The 16,120-nt window shown below is 42.6% G+C and overlaps 1 protein-coding gene across 1 annotated transcript in view; it reads left to right on the top strand.

Annotated features, from left to right (window-relative positions):
• The window catches only part of LOC137378589 (uncharacterized), a 639,386-nt gene extending 631,203 nt beyond the window's left edge, over window positions 1-8,183 (top strand). The window contains exons 8-10 of the mRNA XM_068048892.1: window positions 3,452-3,479; window positions 5,339-5,605; window positions 7,656-8,183. Of these exons, the coding sequence (XP_067904993.1) occupies window positions 3,452-3,479; window positions 5,339-5,605; window positions 7,656-8,183 (823 nt within the window). The remainder of the gene's footprint in view (window positions 1-3,451; window positions 3,480-5,338; window positions 5,606-7,655) is intronic.
• The last annotated feature ends 7,937 nt before the right edge of the window (window positions 8,184-16,120 follow it).

Genomic DNA, 16,120 nt, shown 5'->3' with positions numbered 1-16,120 from the left:
GGGAGTCCCGCCTCCTCCACAAAATCCTGCCCAACAATTTTAAATAGCTAAAGCAGACATTGTCCACCCAGTGAGGTGGGATAGAGTTTGTGCACCCCAATTTATGCTGAGACCTTACGAACCTCTCCATATCAGCTATATCAACTTCAGAGTGGGGGGTGGGGGTGCAAACAGACAAGATCGTTGACCAACCTTTATACAACCTGTCTGATTTTCCTTACTCGATCGTTTTGTACTTCCACGACAGTTGAAAGCTTCTGTTGTAAATGTCTTAATTATCTTTTTAGCTATATCTCAATTAATGTTAAAATTGCATGCCAGATCTTTTGGGAGAAGGAAATCAAATGAGTTACTCTTATTTGGGCTCAATTATTGTGTTTGGTATGATATGGTTTTACTGGAGATCAAATTTTTATAGTTTTATAATTTTTAGTTATGCCTATTCATCTAATCTACTTTAGATTTCCTTGCAAATGATATGTATGTATTATTTAGGCTGTGCGTAATCTACACTTGTCAAGTTGCACAACTGATGTCTACATCTGTGAATTCACTCTTAAACCATGTCTTCTAATTCCTGCCACACATTTAGTGAACTTGATACAAAATGGATCCAATTGCCCTCACTTTGTTTTTAAACCTGACTTATATTTCTACATTAGTGTGAAGACATATAGCAAGGCTGATAACATTTTAAGGCGGTTTACACAAGCCTTATTATGTTATAAGATAGTTATAAAGAAACCAGCTATATTCATTATCTGCAGCAGGGAATCTGTGTAATAGTGTGCTTCACACACTGTTTAAACAAAAAAGCAAATCACAACTTCAGGAACTGAAACAGTTTTGAGTGAAATGCTGACAGCACTGAAACCTGAATATCGACCTGAATTTGAAGATAATTTAAAGGATCAACATTAATGTTCTGAGAAAGTGCCACAGTGGGAAGGAGTGCAGAATTGGAAAATTAACTTGCTCATGCAGGATGCTGAGGCATTAGCTTGCTGCAAAAGTTATACATTTCCCAATCTAGGCTGAATGATTATAAAGGGAAGCACAAAATAGGTACGATCAGTGGACAATGAAGAATATCAAAAGTTGAGGCACCTCGGGCTCCTCTGCTGAACCCAGTGCCCAGTTTAAGAGCCACATTGGAAGAGATCTGGGAACATTTTACCTAACTGGGTAATAAAGAACAGGAACTTAAGAAAGGAGATAATAAATTAAAGGTTGCAGGTATTTTAATCAGTGTTATTGCACACCAAGTAGCTTTATCAGTGGTGTCTTTTCCATGACTATGCTTACGGATTGATTTGAAGCCATTATTATTTATGTTATTTAAATAGACAGGAAAACATTGAACCCTTTATCTTAGTTAAAGAATTTGGCCATCGTTGAGTTGAATAAATGCAGGTGAATTGTCTCCTGCTCTCTTCACGATAGTACTTTAGAAGAAATGCTTTGATTTTTCTAGAATTTGTGAAATGACTGGCAATGGTAACAAACTTGTTTTCATTCGCAACTTGTTGATGCTGGGGAGAATGGTGCTGTTGCTGGGTGCAATAAGGGGCATGTTGGGAGAGTGACTCAAGCTTATTGACCACTTCAACCTCTTTTTCTCCAGTCAATCGTGAAGCTGATTATTTCTTACTTAAGACATTTTCAGACTTAACTCTGTTGTAATATTTAACAAACATTTTGGGTGGGATTTTCAATCGGCCTTGGGGTCGGCATCGGAGGCGAGCAGGCCTATAATCCCGTGTCACCGGTCGTCATGCCAGTTCGGCATCACAGTCCTGACCCTGAGCCATTTTGAGAAAGGCCGGGTTGGGGTTGAAACAGCTGTGAGTGACAGGTAGCCAACTGAAGGCAATTCAGGGGCCTGTTCAGGCCCCTTTCCCGTGCCAAGTTGGATTTCTAGTCTGCATGCGGTCTTTGCACATCGGGCTGAAACACAGCCAGTGCATCAAGGTGACCACATGGCAGGAAGGTGGGGGGGCCACAATTAATCTATGAATCCCACGAGGCACCCCCCCCCCCGCCCCACACCTGTCATGGCCACTGGGCCACAGCTGTGGCTGTTGGCCATCTCATGGAGGGGTTGCCTCTTCATGATCACTGCCAGCCAGTTGTGGCCATTTTAACTTTTTTAAAAATCTGACTTTTACTTCAGTGGGTGCCTCCATGTCGAAGCACCATCTCTCTCTCTCTCCATTACGAATTAACAGCTCCCACCTCAGCTGGTGGAGCTGTCAATGTGTCAGTGCTGGAGGGCCTCCCACTGATCAAATGTATTAGTAGTTGACGAGCAGCTTGTTGAGTTTCTAGTTTTCTGAGCAATATTTTAGCAACATGTTAAAGTTTACTAATCACAGTAGAATGATGTTGCAATAATCAGTCATTGTTCAAAGGGATATGAGAGGGGATAAAGGCATACTCTGGAAATCATTTATATTGTTCACAGTAAGTCAGATGATACAGTTTTGTAAGTACAGGAGCATAATGCCATGTAATGCAATACAGCAACTGAACTGGCCAATCTTGCTGCAGTGGGTGAACTGCCTCTGGGGCTATGAATAGCACCCATAGTTCATTGATGCTGTCTTAATCAGAGCAATTTGGTGTAGCCCTGCTGCCAGCCTCATTAAGCCTCAATTCTGGCATGGTCCAATTTTTAATCACAGTTAACCACAGGGTGAGAAAGAATCATAGAATGATGCAATGCAGCAGAAGACCAATCAGCTCATCATTCCTGTGCCTGTTCTTTGGTAGAGCTATCCAATTAATCCCACTCCCCGGGTTTAATTCCTACACAAGCCGCAGGTAAGAACTCTGGCTTTATTTGTCTTTTTAAATGCATTTCGTAAAGTCAATTATGAATCTGCAGACAGTCTGACTCTGTCAGTTTCTGTTCCTGGAATTTATCTGTAAATTCCAAATAGTTGTTTTTGTTTCTTCATGCTTTTTTATTCCATCAGTCTGTATTCGATATCCTATAGGTAAAAGGACTGAGGACCCAACCCATCCTCACTTTTGCCCTCCCTCATTTCCTCAATGCAAATGCAAATATTTTGAGCCAGGTTAATATAAAGATGTTGGGAAATCACAACTAGTGGAGCACTGTAAAATCAGCAATTTTGCATTCATATATTCACAATATTCATAAAAAAAGATTATGTTGACAGCTAATCCATTAGGCGTGATGCCTGAGGACAAGGTGGCCTTGTTGTTTAGAATTCCAGTTCCTTGCAAAACAGAATTGTAAACTGTAAGGATACTTCTACTCAGCTACCTTCATCAATGTTAAACCAGTTAACTTATAACCCTGGGTAACGGTTTGTACTAAATGTAACTATAGCATTCAGTAATACTTCAGTAAATAAAACTCTGTTTGTTTCATTCAGTTGTTACCTAATATTTTTCCCTAAAACTCTGTTTTTCCCCTTTGTAGGCTGCAGATGAAGAGATCCAGCCAGGAGGTATGACAGACTCATCTCTATCTGTCTTTATTTTCTCTCACCTAATCCGACCCTCTGACATCTCTGTCAGGGTTCTACAAAATTGGATTTGAGTTTAAATTACATATTTGCTGGGTTTCCAGTTTTGCCATCCCCTGAACAAACAGAAAATCAATATGTTCAAGCATCTGTGCGTGTGAGGAGGAAGAGAACAGTTGTTTCATCTTCCTTATTAAATTTAGATTTTTCAGATTTATCATGCTAATGCTGCAGTAACGGAAATTTGATTTCAATTGCTGAAATTCTGAATTGTGTCTGCAAGAGTAAAACTTGAAACCTCACCTCCTGTTTGTTCATAATGATGTCTAGTATTTACATAGAATTACCTAGAAAATATGAGAGCGAAACAAGCCATGCCGAAATTATGCTCCACTCGAGCCTCCTCCCATCCATCCTCATCTAAGTTATTAGCATAACCCTCTGTTCCCTTGTCCCTCATATGTTTATCTAGCTTCCCCTTAAAAGCATTTAAACTGTGGCAGTGAGTTCTACATTCTCACCACTCTGAGTAAGTTATTGCATGTGCTACAAAAGCATCAATTCAAGATGCAGGGTACAATTAGGATCAAATAAACACAGATTTGTTTATAAATTTGCCCACTGCTGAGACACAACAATGGGAAAACAAAGGAGGCTGTCTTGCCTTCATTTGCATGTAATTACATGTTACATGCACATTGGTAACACACATGCAAAAAAAAGGGTAGGAAAAATCCAGCCACAATGGCCCGGATCTTGCAGTCAGTGGAGAAGGAGCGGCGCTTGCCATTCATTATGCTTACAATTGCCCAAAATCTTTTAGTGGGCTTCTTGAGCAGCAACTTACAGTTAATGGAGATTCTTTCCAGCACAGTGCCCTCTACACGGGATCTGTGGCATGTGTCAGCAGGGGAAGCAACAGTGTGTCTCTTCAACCAATCATATTGAAGAATCCTCACTGAGGCACACAAAATCTAAAGCAGATAGTAAAAATTATAACAGTTAATTCAACGTAAGATCATGTACAGAAAGAGAAATACAGCAACGGAAAGAAAGATGGGATTAAGAGACAGAGTTAAAAGAAGACATTTTTAAAATCTCCAACAATAATTAAAATCTGAAGAAATGAGATTCCACACTCCTAAAATTAAATTTTCAGTGCCAGAGAGATTGTGTGATAGTATTTATGACTTATCACACTGTTAAAAATTCAATTGCATCTAAATGTACAAGCCCTACCCTGTTTTGCATGTTTAGTGGTTAAGGACTGCAACATCATACCCTTCATGCATTTTAATGATGAGTTTCTCGGTGAGATACCAATAAAGCGAAGATTGTGGCAAATCAAACACAACTGGCTGATTTCCACATTCAACTATGCATGTGTAGGCACTGGACATTTCTGACTGATTTACTGTTTGATAATAATGTGCACTGATGGCCTTCCCATTACTATTATGGCAAAATCCAAGCCAATATATGCACATGAATGTTTGCAGCTTAAAAAAGTAAGCAGGGCAAAAAATAGCATTGAATCTAAGTAAATGGTAATCTGATAAAAAGTATGCCACTAATATTTATGGTTCTAATTGGATGTCAAACTGTAAAATGAAATCTTTTGGAATTTTAATAATTTAGAGGGAAGACTTTCTCTAATTGCTATGTGCAGTGAAACCTTGTGAAATGCTTTTATAATGCTGTTGCATATAACAACCAGAGCATTTATTTCACAATTTGCTCACCTGTACTTGTCAATTTAATGAAGTTACTGTAACTTTTTTTCTTTAGAATCATAGCATTGTTCTGCTGTACAGTAATTGTATCCAATCTTTTTTACTAAGACTACCACAGCACAAATAGGCCACAAAGGGTTGATGTGCCCGGATAGTGAGGAAAATGAGCCATCCAGGAGCTTTGAGACCCAAGCTATAGGCTCTGACAGTCAAGACAACCATCATAGGAAATGTTGCCCCAGTCTCACCCCAATTTTTATGACCGAATCTGCAGAGAAATGTCCAGAGGATGTAAAAGGTCAGTTCAAAGCAGTGTTTAAAAAAGAAATCATTATTACAGCTCAGGCAGTACCAATTCAAATTGAAGATTTCCAGGTAGGTTTCAGGCTAAAGAGGAAATGCCTCTATGTTATAGCATAGATGTTTCCTTTTTTCTCATCCTTATGAGTCCATACAGTTGAATATTCACTTCTCAACCTTGGTGATTTCAATCTCCATCTCAACTCATCATGTTCTCTCTCCTCTGAGTTCACGGCCCTCTTATCCTCCCTTAGTCACTCCCTGCATGTAAACTCTACTGCCCATATTTCACGACCAGCCCTCGACCTTGCCATCTCATGTGATCTTGCTAATCCCATTGGAACAATTAAAGATAAGGCCAACACTGATCACTTGCTTGTATCACTTTCCACCCACATCCCCCTTCCACGCCCCAACCCTACCTCATTCTTCTTGTGGGATCACTTTAAGAGACTGTCAGTGAAGAGTCACCGGAGGAAGTGATGTTGAGTCACACATGACCAGAGAGTTGTGGGTGTAGCCTGACAGAAAAAGATGTATGTAGGTGTGCTCCTGTAATAGCTGTGTGTATAGATATTCCAGTTTAAGTTACAATAAACAATATTCCTGTGTATCTCACAATAATTCACGCACCAAAGGAACGAGAAATATTATATGGTGGCAGCAGTGGGATGTTTCTGAAAAACACCAAATATTACATCGCAGCAACGTTTGATTTTTTTTTGAAGAGCACACAAGACAGAACAAGGAACAGCCAATTGCTTACCTGGAGTGGCTGAAGATTCAGGAGGAGAGCAGTTGACAGAAGACCCCACAACAGTGCTGCGAACTCGGACTGCAGACAGGACCCTGGGAGGGGCTGAAACTCTGTGAGGGGAATTTTTGCTGGCGGCAAGGGTATCGATATTGGGGAAAACCGATTGGGGATGCCCGTGTTGCCTCTTTTCCGGAAGGCCCACCGAATTTAGTGCCAATCAGGCGCTGACGTGGACAGCGGTGGGCCTTCCATGGGATTTAGGACCCCATCGCCGGAAATCCCACCCTTGAAGTGCTGCTGGCCAATCAGAGGCCGGCAGCTGCAGTGCCACTGTGGAGGCAGTGGCTGTTACTGGAGGTGACTGTACCAGAGGCCCAGAAATATCTCTGGAGCCAGGCCTCAGGTAGGTCAGAGCAGGAGGGGTTCATGGGGGAGGGGTTCGGCAGCAAGGGCAGTGGGGTGGCCCTCAGCGGGCTTCCCCTTCCCGGTGCCGGGTACCCTGGTTTAGGCATTAAGTGCCTTTGAACATAGGACCCTAGATCCCAGAGCTGGGAAGCATCCCGCACGGTTTTTCCTGCTGTGCTTCCTGTGTGGCGACAGGGTCACATACCACATGGGTAATTGCAGCTGTGGCGGGAAGAGGATATTAATTGGGGGTTAGTTGCCTAGTTAAGAGACTCAATTAGCAGTGGGGTGGGAAGGCCATTTACAGGTCTAGTACATAGGCTTGAGCTTATGGCCTCCCGGCAAAGGCAAAATGAGTCCATTGACCAGTTTGTTGCAAGGTGCTGAAACAAAGCTCAAGAATGAGACTTCACAGATATTGAATTGTCAGAATGGGTTATGGAACTAGTAATCATGTCAACCCCACTAAAGTCCTTTCAAAAAAACCTGCTAGAAAAGAAGAAAGGGCACACCATAGATACACTACTTAATTATGGAAGGAAATTTGAAGCCATCAAACATGGGTGGGGGTGGCGACAACAATTGGTATTGAAACTAAGGCTCAGAAGTCTGCTAAGCCTTGGCAAATTCTCCCAATTCACTATTATCTGGCGTACCAGGACCAGTGCGAAGCTTGTAACATGCGAGAACATTAGGCAAGGCTGTGCAGAAGGCCGAGCTCAAACACTGCACACAGGAATGGTGGCAGATAACATGCAGAGAGAACGTCTGAAAGACACAATGCCAAACGCAACAAAAGGTATACCATCACACAACAAAAGCCCAAGCGTGTACATAACATCAGAGAGACAGATTGCCAGGAGGAACAGTGAGCAAGCATCCCACATAGTGAATTTGGATCAACATGTCAATGTTATTACGCAATCTGAAGCATTCGCCATGATCGGGATTATATGTTGACAGAAGAGTGGCAAGCATAAGCTGAGAGTGAAAATTGACACCGCAGCAAGTGCAAATATTCTGCCCACCCTTATACTGAAGGACATGTACTTAAAGAAATGGGAATCTATGACTGACCACACTAGATTGACTGCATATAATGGTTCTCCAATCAAATGCATTGGAATGATAACCTTACAGTGCAGCTTTGGGAGCTCTGAATGGCAACAACAAATGTTTTATATTGTAGACACAACTGGACCAGCTTTCGCAGGACTTCCAGTATGTCAACATTTACGATTCGTCAGAATACATGAGGTCAGCACCGCACCAAAAGGTACAGAAGGTTGCAACATCGAGTGCATTGAGTCGGTTAGAGGCATGAAACTGCTTTATCCAGACAGGTTTGATGCATTCAGTGATTTCAAGGGTGATGCCATATTTCATGTGAGGGAGGATGCAATTCCTAGTATCGACAAGCCAAGGAAGCGCAGCATGCACACTCAAGAGCACTTAAAGTTAAAGGAGCTGGATGAGATGAAGTGCAACTGAGTCAGCTGCCGAGTGCAACAGCATTCTGATTGGTGCAGCTCCATTACCTGTGTGCTGAAGAAAGATGGCAATCTTAGGATTTGCTTAGACCCACGATGGCTGAATTTAGCCCTCATGAGATGCCCGCATAAAATCCCAACCCTGGAGGAGCTGAACCCTAAGTTTACTGCTGCTAAGTATTTTTCAAATTTCAATGCAAAGCATGACTACTGGTCTGTCCACTTAACCAAGACGTCCCAGCTACTCACAACTTTTAGAACACCATTAGGGAAATACTGTTTTATACTGTTACCGTTTGGTCTGTGCATCAGCCAGGACATTTTACAACAATACATGGAAAGGATCACGGAAAATGTCTTGGGCTGTATCTGTATAGCCGATGCTATTGTGGTGATGGGACAGACCAAAGTAGAGCATGACCAAAACTTGCATTTGCTAATGCTGGCTGCTCAACGTGAGGGCCTTGTGTTTAATAGCAAGAAGTGCCAGGTCAATGTTGGGCACATCAACCTCTTTGGGTCAACATATTCTACCACAGGAATACACGCAGACCCAGATAAGATCGAAGATGTCAGAGCCATGCCAACTCCTCAGTTTTTTGAGGATGTTACTAACAGAATTGATAAAGGGGAGTCGGTGGACATGGTATACTTGGATTTTCAGAAGGCTTTTGATAAAGTCCTCCACAGGAGGTTGGTTAGCAAAATTAAAGCACATGGGATAGGAGGTAATATACTGGCATAGATTAAGGATTGGTTAACAGGCAGAAAACAGAGAGTAGGAATAAATGGGTCATTCTCGCGTAGGCAGGCTGTGACTAGTGGGGTACCACAGGGATCAGTACTTGGGCCCCAGCTGTTCACAATATATATCAATGATTTGGATGTGAGGACCAAATGTAATATTTCCAAGTTTGCAGATGACACAAAACTAGGTGGGAATGTATATTGTGAGGAAGATGCAAAGCAGCTTCAAGGGGATTTGGACCGACTTAGTGAGTGGGCAAGAATGTGGCAGATGGAATATAATGTGGAAAAATGTGAGGTTATCCATTTTAGTAGGAGGAATAGATGTGCAGAGTATTTCTTAAATGGTAAGAGATTAGAAAGTGTAGATGTACAAAGGGACCTGGGTGTCCTTGTCAATAAGCCACTGAAAGCTAACATGCAGGTGCAGCAAGCAATTAAGAAGGCTAATGGTATGTTAGCCTTTATCGTAAGAGGATTTGAGTACAGGAGTAGTGACGTCTTTCTTCAATTGTATAGAACCTTGGTTCAACCGCACCTGGTGTACTGTGTGCAGTTTTGGTCCCCTTACCTTGGGAAGGATATTATTGCCATAGAGGGAGTGCAACGAAGGTTCACCAGACTTGTTCCCAGGATGGCGGGACTGTACTATGAAGAGATATTGGGGAAACTAGGCTTGTATTCTCTAGAGTTTCGAAGAATGAGAGGTGATCTCATTGAAACCAACAAAATATTTAAAGGGATAGACAGGGTAGATGCAGGTAAGATGTTTCCCCTGGTTGGGGAGTCTCGAACCAGGGGACACAAATTCAAAATAAGGGGGAAGCCACTTAGGACAGAGATGAGGAGAAATTTCTTTACTCAGAGGGTTGTGAATCTTTGGAATTCTCTACCCCAGAGGGCTGTGGAAGCTCAGTCATTGAGTATTTTTAAAGTAGAGATTGACAGATTTCTAAATACCAATGACATAAAGGGATATGAGGATAGTGTGGGAAAAAGGCATTGAAGTGGAAGATCAGCCATGATCGTATTGAATGGCAGAGCAGGCTCTATGGGCTGTATGGCCTACTCCTGCTCCTGTGTTCCTATGTTTTTCAGGACCATGAAGACCTACAACAGTGTCTAGGGCTGTTCAACATTTTGGCTCTGTACACCCCCAATTTCACTGAGCGAGCAGCATTGCTTAGGGAACTGCTGTGGAAAGATACGCCTTACTTGTGGCAGGAACACCATCAGCAGGTATTTGAGTTCTTAAAGTTAGCTCTGTCAAGTCAAGACAGCATGCTACAATATTAGAACCCAACCAAAGAGATCGCGCTCGAAGTCGACGTGTGCGAGAAGGGATTAAGTACCTGCATCATCCAGGAAGGGAAGCTATTCCCCTTCACATTGAAGAGTTTGTCATAAAACCAATCCAATTATTCTAACATCGAACGTGAAACCTTAGGTCTGGTTTTTGGTATCGTTAGGTTTGACACCTACTTGTTCGGAAAACATTTTACCGTGGAGACTGACCACAAGCCACTTGAAACAGTGTGGCTCAAACCGCTTACGAGTGCCCCTCCACAGTTGCAGAGAATTTTGATGAAGGTCCAGGGCTACGACAATAATGTCTGATTATAAACAGGGCAGCAAAATGCTCACATCGGACGCCCTGAGCTGGTTACCTAACCTGAATAAAGATGCAGATGTCTCGCGAGATTTGCATGTCCACAGTGTGGATGCTGAGATTGAAACATAGAAACATAGAAAATAGGAGCAGGATTAGGCCATTCGACCCTTCGAGCATGCTCTGCCATTCATTATGATCATGGATGATCATCCAACTCAGTAACCTGTTCCCGCTTTCGCCCCATATCCTTTGATCCCTTTAAACCCAAGAGCTATATCTAACTCCTTCTTGAAAACATACAATGTTTTGGCCTCAACTGCTTTCTGTGGTAGTGAATTCCACAGGCTCACCACTCTCTGGGTGAAGTAATTTCTTTTCATCTCAGTCCTGAAAGGTTTACCCCATATCCTTAGATTATGACCCCTGGTTCTGGACTCCCCCACCATCAGGAACATCCTTCCTGCATCTACCCTGTCAAGTCCTGTTAGAATTTTATAGGTTTCTATGAGATCCTCCCTCACTCTTCTGAACTCCAGCGAATATAATCTTAACCGACTCAATCTCTCCTCATACGTCAGTCCTGCCATCCCAGGAATCAGTCTGGTAAACCTTCGCTGCACTCCCTCTATAGCAAGAACATCCTTCCTCAGATAAGGAGACCAAAACTGCACACAATATTCCAGGTGTGGCCTCACCAAGGCCCTGTATAATTGCAGCAAGACATCCCTGCTCCTGTACTCGAATCCTCTCGCTATGAAGGCCAACATACCATTTGCCTTTAAGATGTTCTGAAGATCGATCTCATGAGTTTTGGACCCCACAAATGTGAGTAACTAAGAAATGAGACAGCACGATACCCTACCTTATCATTGTTGTCGAGGGTGATTGTGGAAGGATGGCCTGAATCCATACAGAAAATAACTGAACGTTGACGCTGTTTCTGGCCATATCGAGACAGGTTCGGTATATCACCAGGGGTGGTTTTTAAAGGGAAGCAAGTCCTGAGACCCGAAGCTCTGTGTTCTGATATTTTAACGTAACTTCATCAAGGGGATTTAGGAATAGATTGTGCCAGACACCTTGCCAGAGAGACAGGCTACTGGCCAGGAATTAACAGTGAGATTGACATGGTGTTGAAATCCTATCTGTTCAGCTTATTTGGTGTGCCAGAAGAAATTATCTCTGATAATGGGTTGCAATATGCAGGAAGACCATTCCAAGATGTGTGCCAGTTGGGGAGTCTGTCACGTGACATCATCGCCACATTATCCAAAGTCCAAAGGCATGGCTGAATGCATGGTGCGCACCAACAAATCGCTAATTTTAAAGTGTAAGCAGACGTGTTAAGATCTCAAGGTTGCAATGCTGCACCTTCGAGCTACTCCATCGGACATGGGCTTACTATCATCTGCAGAGTTGATGTTTGGAAGGTAGGTAAGAACTACCCTGCACAGTCATCATCTTTCTAAGTTTTCCACAGTAAAGGATATATACTCTGTCTAAACAAGGGAAGATGAAGGCATTGTATGACAGGTACGGAAACAAAATTGTCTCGAATGCGAGTAGGACAGAAGGTCAGAGTCCTCAATCATGTGTAGGGAACTTGGTATACTGCAGAGGTTGCCAGGATATGCAACCAGCCCAGATCGTACGAGGTCCAAACACTCAATGGTGCAATTCTCCGATGGAACCGAAGTCAACTCAGAGAGCTGTATGACAACACTACGTGTGACAACCCTGTGGCATCGTGGACACGTTCAAAGTCTGAAGATGGATGTACAGAGGCTACGAGCACAGAGGAAGAGAGTGAAAATCGGAGATCTGGGTTACCTGAGTCTCAGAGGCTTCGACAAGATCAGCTCAGTTTTCAAGAGGTTTACGATAAGATCAGGATGAATAAGCAAGAGAGTGTTAAACTTGCTTACTTGTAAATTACCTTTTGTTTTATTCCTGTATAGTTAGTCTGAACCGTAGCATCACTAGGTTTTTCTCTTTGGAAAAAAGGAGATTGTTGTGGGATCACTTTAAGAGGCTGTAAGTGAAGAGTCACCGGAGGAAGTGATGTCATGTCACACATGACCAGAGAGTTGTGGGTGTAGCCTGACAGAATGAGATGTGTCTAGGTGTGCTCCTGTATTAGCTGGGTATATATGTTCCAGTTTAAGTTACAATAAAAACCCTCGTATTGTTCAGATATTACTTGTATTCCTGTGAATCTCACAATAGTTCACATACTGAGGGAATGAGTAATATTGCAATTCCGTATCTGTCCTTGGAAAAAAACTATCCTCCTATTCACTTACAGTAACACTTTCAAAGTCCCAACTATCTAGTCTTTGGCCCTTGGTTCACCACAACATTTCTGCAGCTACTGATTTGCTCAACCGTACCCTCACCAACACCTTTGATGCCCAAGTCCCTAATAAAAAGATCATTCTCTCTCACTCTGGCCATTCCCCTGATACGGCCCTCATCTCCGCTTCCTTAAGTCCAAGGGACGCAGACTTGAAAGGATATGGTGGACAACTGGTTTAGCCATCTGCTGCCAGATCTTCAAACACTATCGGGTCCTGCTGTCATCTGCTAAAACTGCTCACTATTCCAGGATCATCTTGGAATGCAACGATAAACCCCAGCTTTTTTTCTCTACTGCTAACCGTCTTCTTGAATCCCTTTCCCCTGTCCCTGCTGTCATAAGTTTCTTTCTGTTACCTTAAGCAACACAATGATGTATGTGGATTCCAATTACTTGAAGATCTCTAGAAGGTTGGCTAAACTAATACACACAATACAGAACAAACTATATACAGAACCTTTGTACAGGGTGTTACAGTGCAGAGAGACTATGGCTTCTAGTCACATGACTACATCCTGGTACTTAGCTCATTAGCATACTGAGTTCTTAAAGGGACATCACTCTTTAAACAATCATACAACATCCCCTTTCTTTCCAAAGATAAGTCTCGTACGCTACAAGTAAAAATGCATAAAATTGGATAATATCAAAATTGGTTATACAGGGATAGAGATTATAAAATTTACAAGTATAAAGATAGGAATTGTGAAATGTATGAGTACAGAAGCTTAAGAGTCCATATATCATTTTGGTGGTTTGACAACTCTTCCAGATCTTGTTATGGTATAAACTTCCGGGAATGTGGATTTCACTCTTGGCTGTTTTTGGTTTGCAGACATCATGTTGTCAATGAGTTGGTTGTGTTATGAAAATCACTCTGTTTTTGTTAAAGTATTTTTTGTGGACTTCATAGTCAAACTGAAGAAATGTTGGACCAGGTTTCTTTTTCAAGAGGGTCATCAAAGGGACACTGAAAGAACTGGTTTGGCAACAATGTTGACTAGTTGTCACATGACTCAAGTTAAAAATAGAACAGAAGCCCTGGTAACTAAGGAAGATGTGGGCAGAGAAGTGTCAATCGTGTGCTCCTTGACAGGACAGAACCCCAGCTCAGCCCAGCCTGTTTCATCTCTTTAAAAAGCCTGCAGAAGGAGAGAATTCCCAAAGGAGAGAATTCCCAAAGAAAGAAAGATGACCACAACCCAGTTCAGCTTTCCAGCACCTTTCTAAATGATCCTGAGATGTCCACTGTGTCAACTCATCTCGTCTCCTGTCTTTGAAGAAAAGCCTACTAAATTAATTCTCAATGCTGCCTGAAAAGAACTGTTCTAAAAGATCCCAGTGACCTGAATGTAGGATGCTAGACTTGCCAGTTTTGGAACACAATGTATCTCATCTGCTGCTTTCTTCAAGAATGAGCAAGTATTCAGCTCAAGTGTTATTTTGTCTGTAACAGAGCTCTAAACAAAAATCCCTTTTATTTTTCCAGTTAACCGGTGTATGTGTGTGTGTGACTGTGAGGGTCTAAGGTAAAAAGGAAACTAAAATTTCAATCTGTGTGTTTATGCTTTACTTCATTACTGGTTAAGAATTGTTTGATAATAAACTGATAATTTTGTTGTTCATTAAAGAAACCTAGTTAGTGTGTTTTATTCTAGGAAAAATAGAGCATATGATTGACTATATCAGAAAGTGGGAAAATTTAAGTATATGTTGTGATCTGTGGAGAAGTGGAACTAGAATAAACAGTGTACTCCTCCCGCCTCGGTGGTAACAGTTGTCCTGTTGTTCCATCACTGCAGGTCAGTCATGCACCATCATCATTCTCCCTTGTGTTTTGAGCATTGTCTCCTGCAACTCGGAGAATTTACGTCTAAGCTGTTGCTGTTTTTTCTGAAGTTTCTCCCTCTCTGCATTCAGTTTCTCTTGCTCTACCTTCATCCTGCTCGCATACTCTGTTGCTTTCTCAGGATGACCGCTTTTGAGGGCTTGGCATTCTTGGAAAGTTCCGGCACCTCATCTCAAAGACCTAACAGACAATGCTTCAACTCATTCCTCCACTGCCTCTTCGGGCATTGTGTGTCCTTTGCCTTTCCTTATCCTCTGCGTCTGAAGGCCTGGGGCTCAAGGTTGAGGACTTGTTGGGGAAGGAGTACTTGGCCTATTGGAGGTACCTATCCATTCTGGCTCATTTTGGTGCTGGCAGTTCTCCAGAGAGCAGAGGTGAGGGCATGGCGTAGTTGTGCTGTTGCTGGATTTCCAGACGGCAGTGTTTGATGCTGGCCACAGACTGCGAGCAGGTTCCAGTCCTTAGCGATTTCCCCTTGGCAATACTCCCCGCTGCCAACCTTTGCTTCTCAATTGTTCCAACATTAACATCTTCTGAGTCACTGGAACGTGAAGAAACACTGCCTGTTGACAAAAAACTTTTACCATCTAAATTTGGATCTTCATTCTCTTGGTGTGGCGTCTCTGAGAAGGGGCTGATACACTCCAAACCAGAATGACTGATAACCTGGAAGAACTGTGACTCAATCTCAGACATCAGGGGCTGGACACAGGGAGTGCATCCTCTCTCAGGTGCAGTACGGCATCACCTTTGAAATTTCCTATGGTGTTGAACCTGCCAGGGTACATTTGTTCTAAGTCCTGGACTGACTCAATGCAGGTACCCTTGGTCTCTTCTGCTGTAGTGGGTACCTTGGTGAACTCGTGGATAGTCAAGATGTTGCGGTCCTTACATGCTGGTAGTCCTGCACTGCTGGTCCGCTCATGTCTACCAGGTAAAATATTTATGGTTTCCATGCCGACTTGCCATAGCTGCATTGCATTGTTAGTGTTCCACTGCAAGGGATGGGTGACCCATTGTATGCAGTTAACTTTGCAGTTGTCAGCTGTATCATTCATTTCCAACGACTCCCGTACATATCCTTCAGGAATTGGACTGGTAGGATATTTGCACTAGCTCCCGTGTCAATCTTAGTCCTGAGTGTGTGTTTGCCAACTTTCTTTGGGCACATGATATTACTAGTAGCAAAAGCTTCCAGTTGTTTGACTTCATCAACACAATGTGTCAGGTTCACAATGTGAAACGCCTGTTGTCTTATGGCTGAGAAAAGCTCCACTTTGAGTCTTGTCTCAGGTCTATTTCACTGTGGACTTCGTGTATCGGCTACGTTTACGCAGGTCTCTGGCACTCTCCTTGCTGCTGTTGCCATGTTGC

This window comes from Heterodontus francisci, chromosome 17, assembly GCF_036365525.1.
Source record: "Heterodontus francisci isolate sHetFra1 chromosome 17, sHetFra1.hap1, whole genome shotgun sequence".
Taxonomy (NCBI): Eukaryota; Metazoa; Chordata; class Chondrichthyes; order Heterodontiformes; family Heterodontidae; genus Heterodontus; species Heterodontus francisci.
Note: the sequence above shows the minus strand (reverse complement) of the source record. Positions and strands in the feature narration are given on the sequence as shown.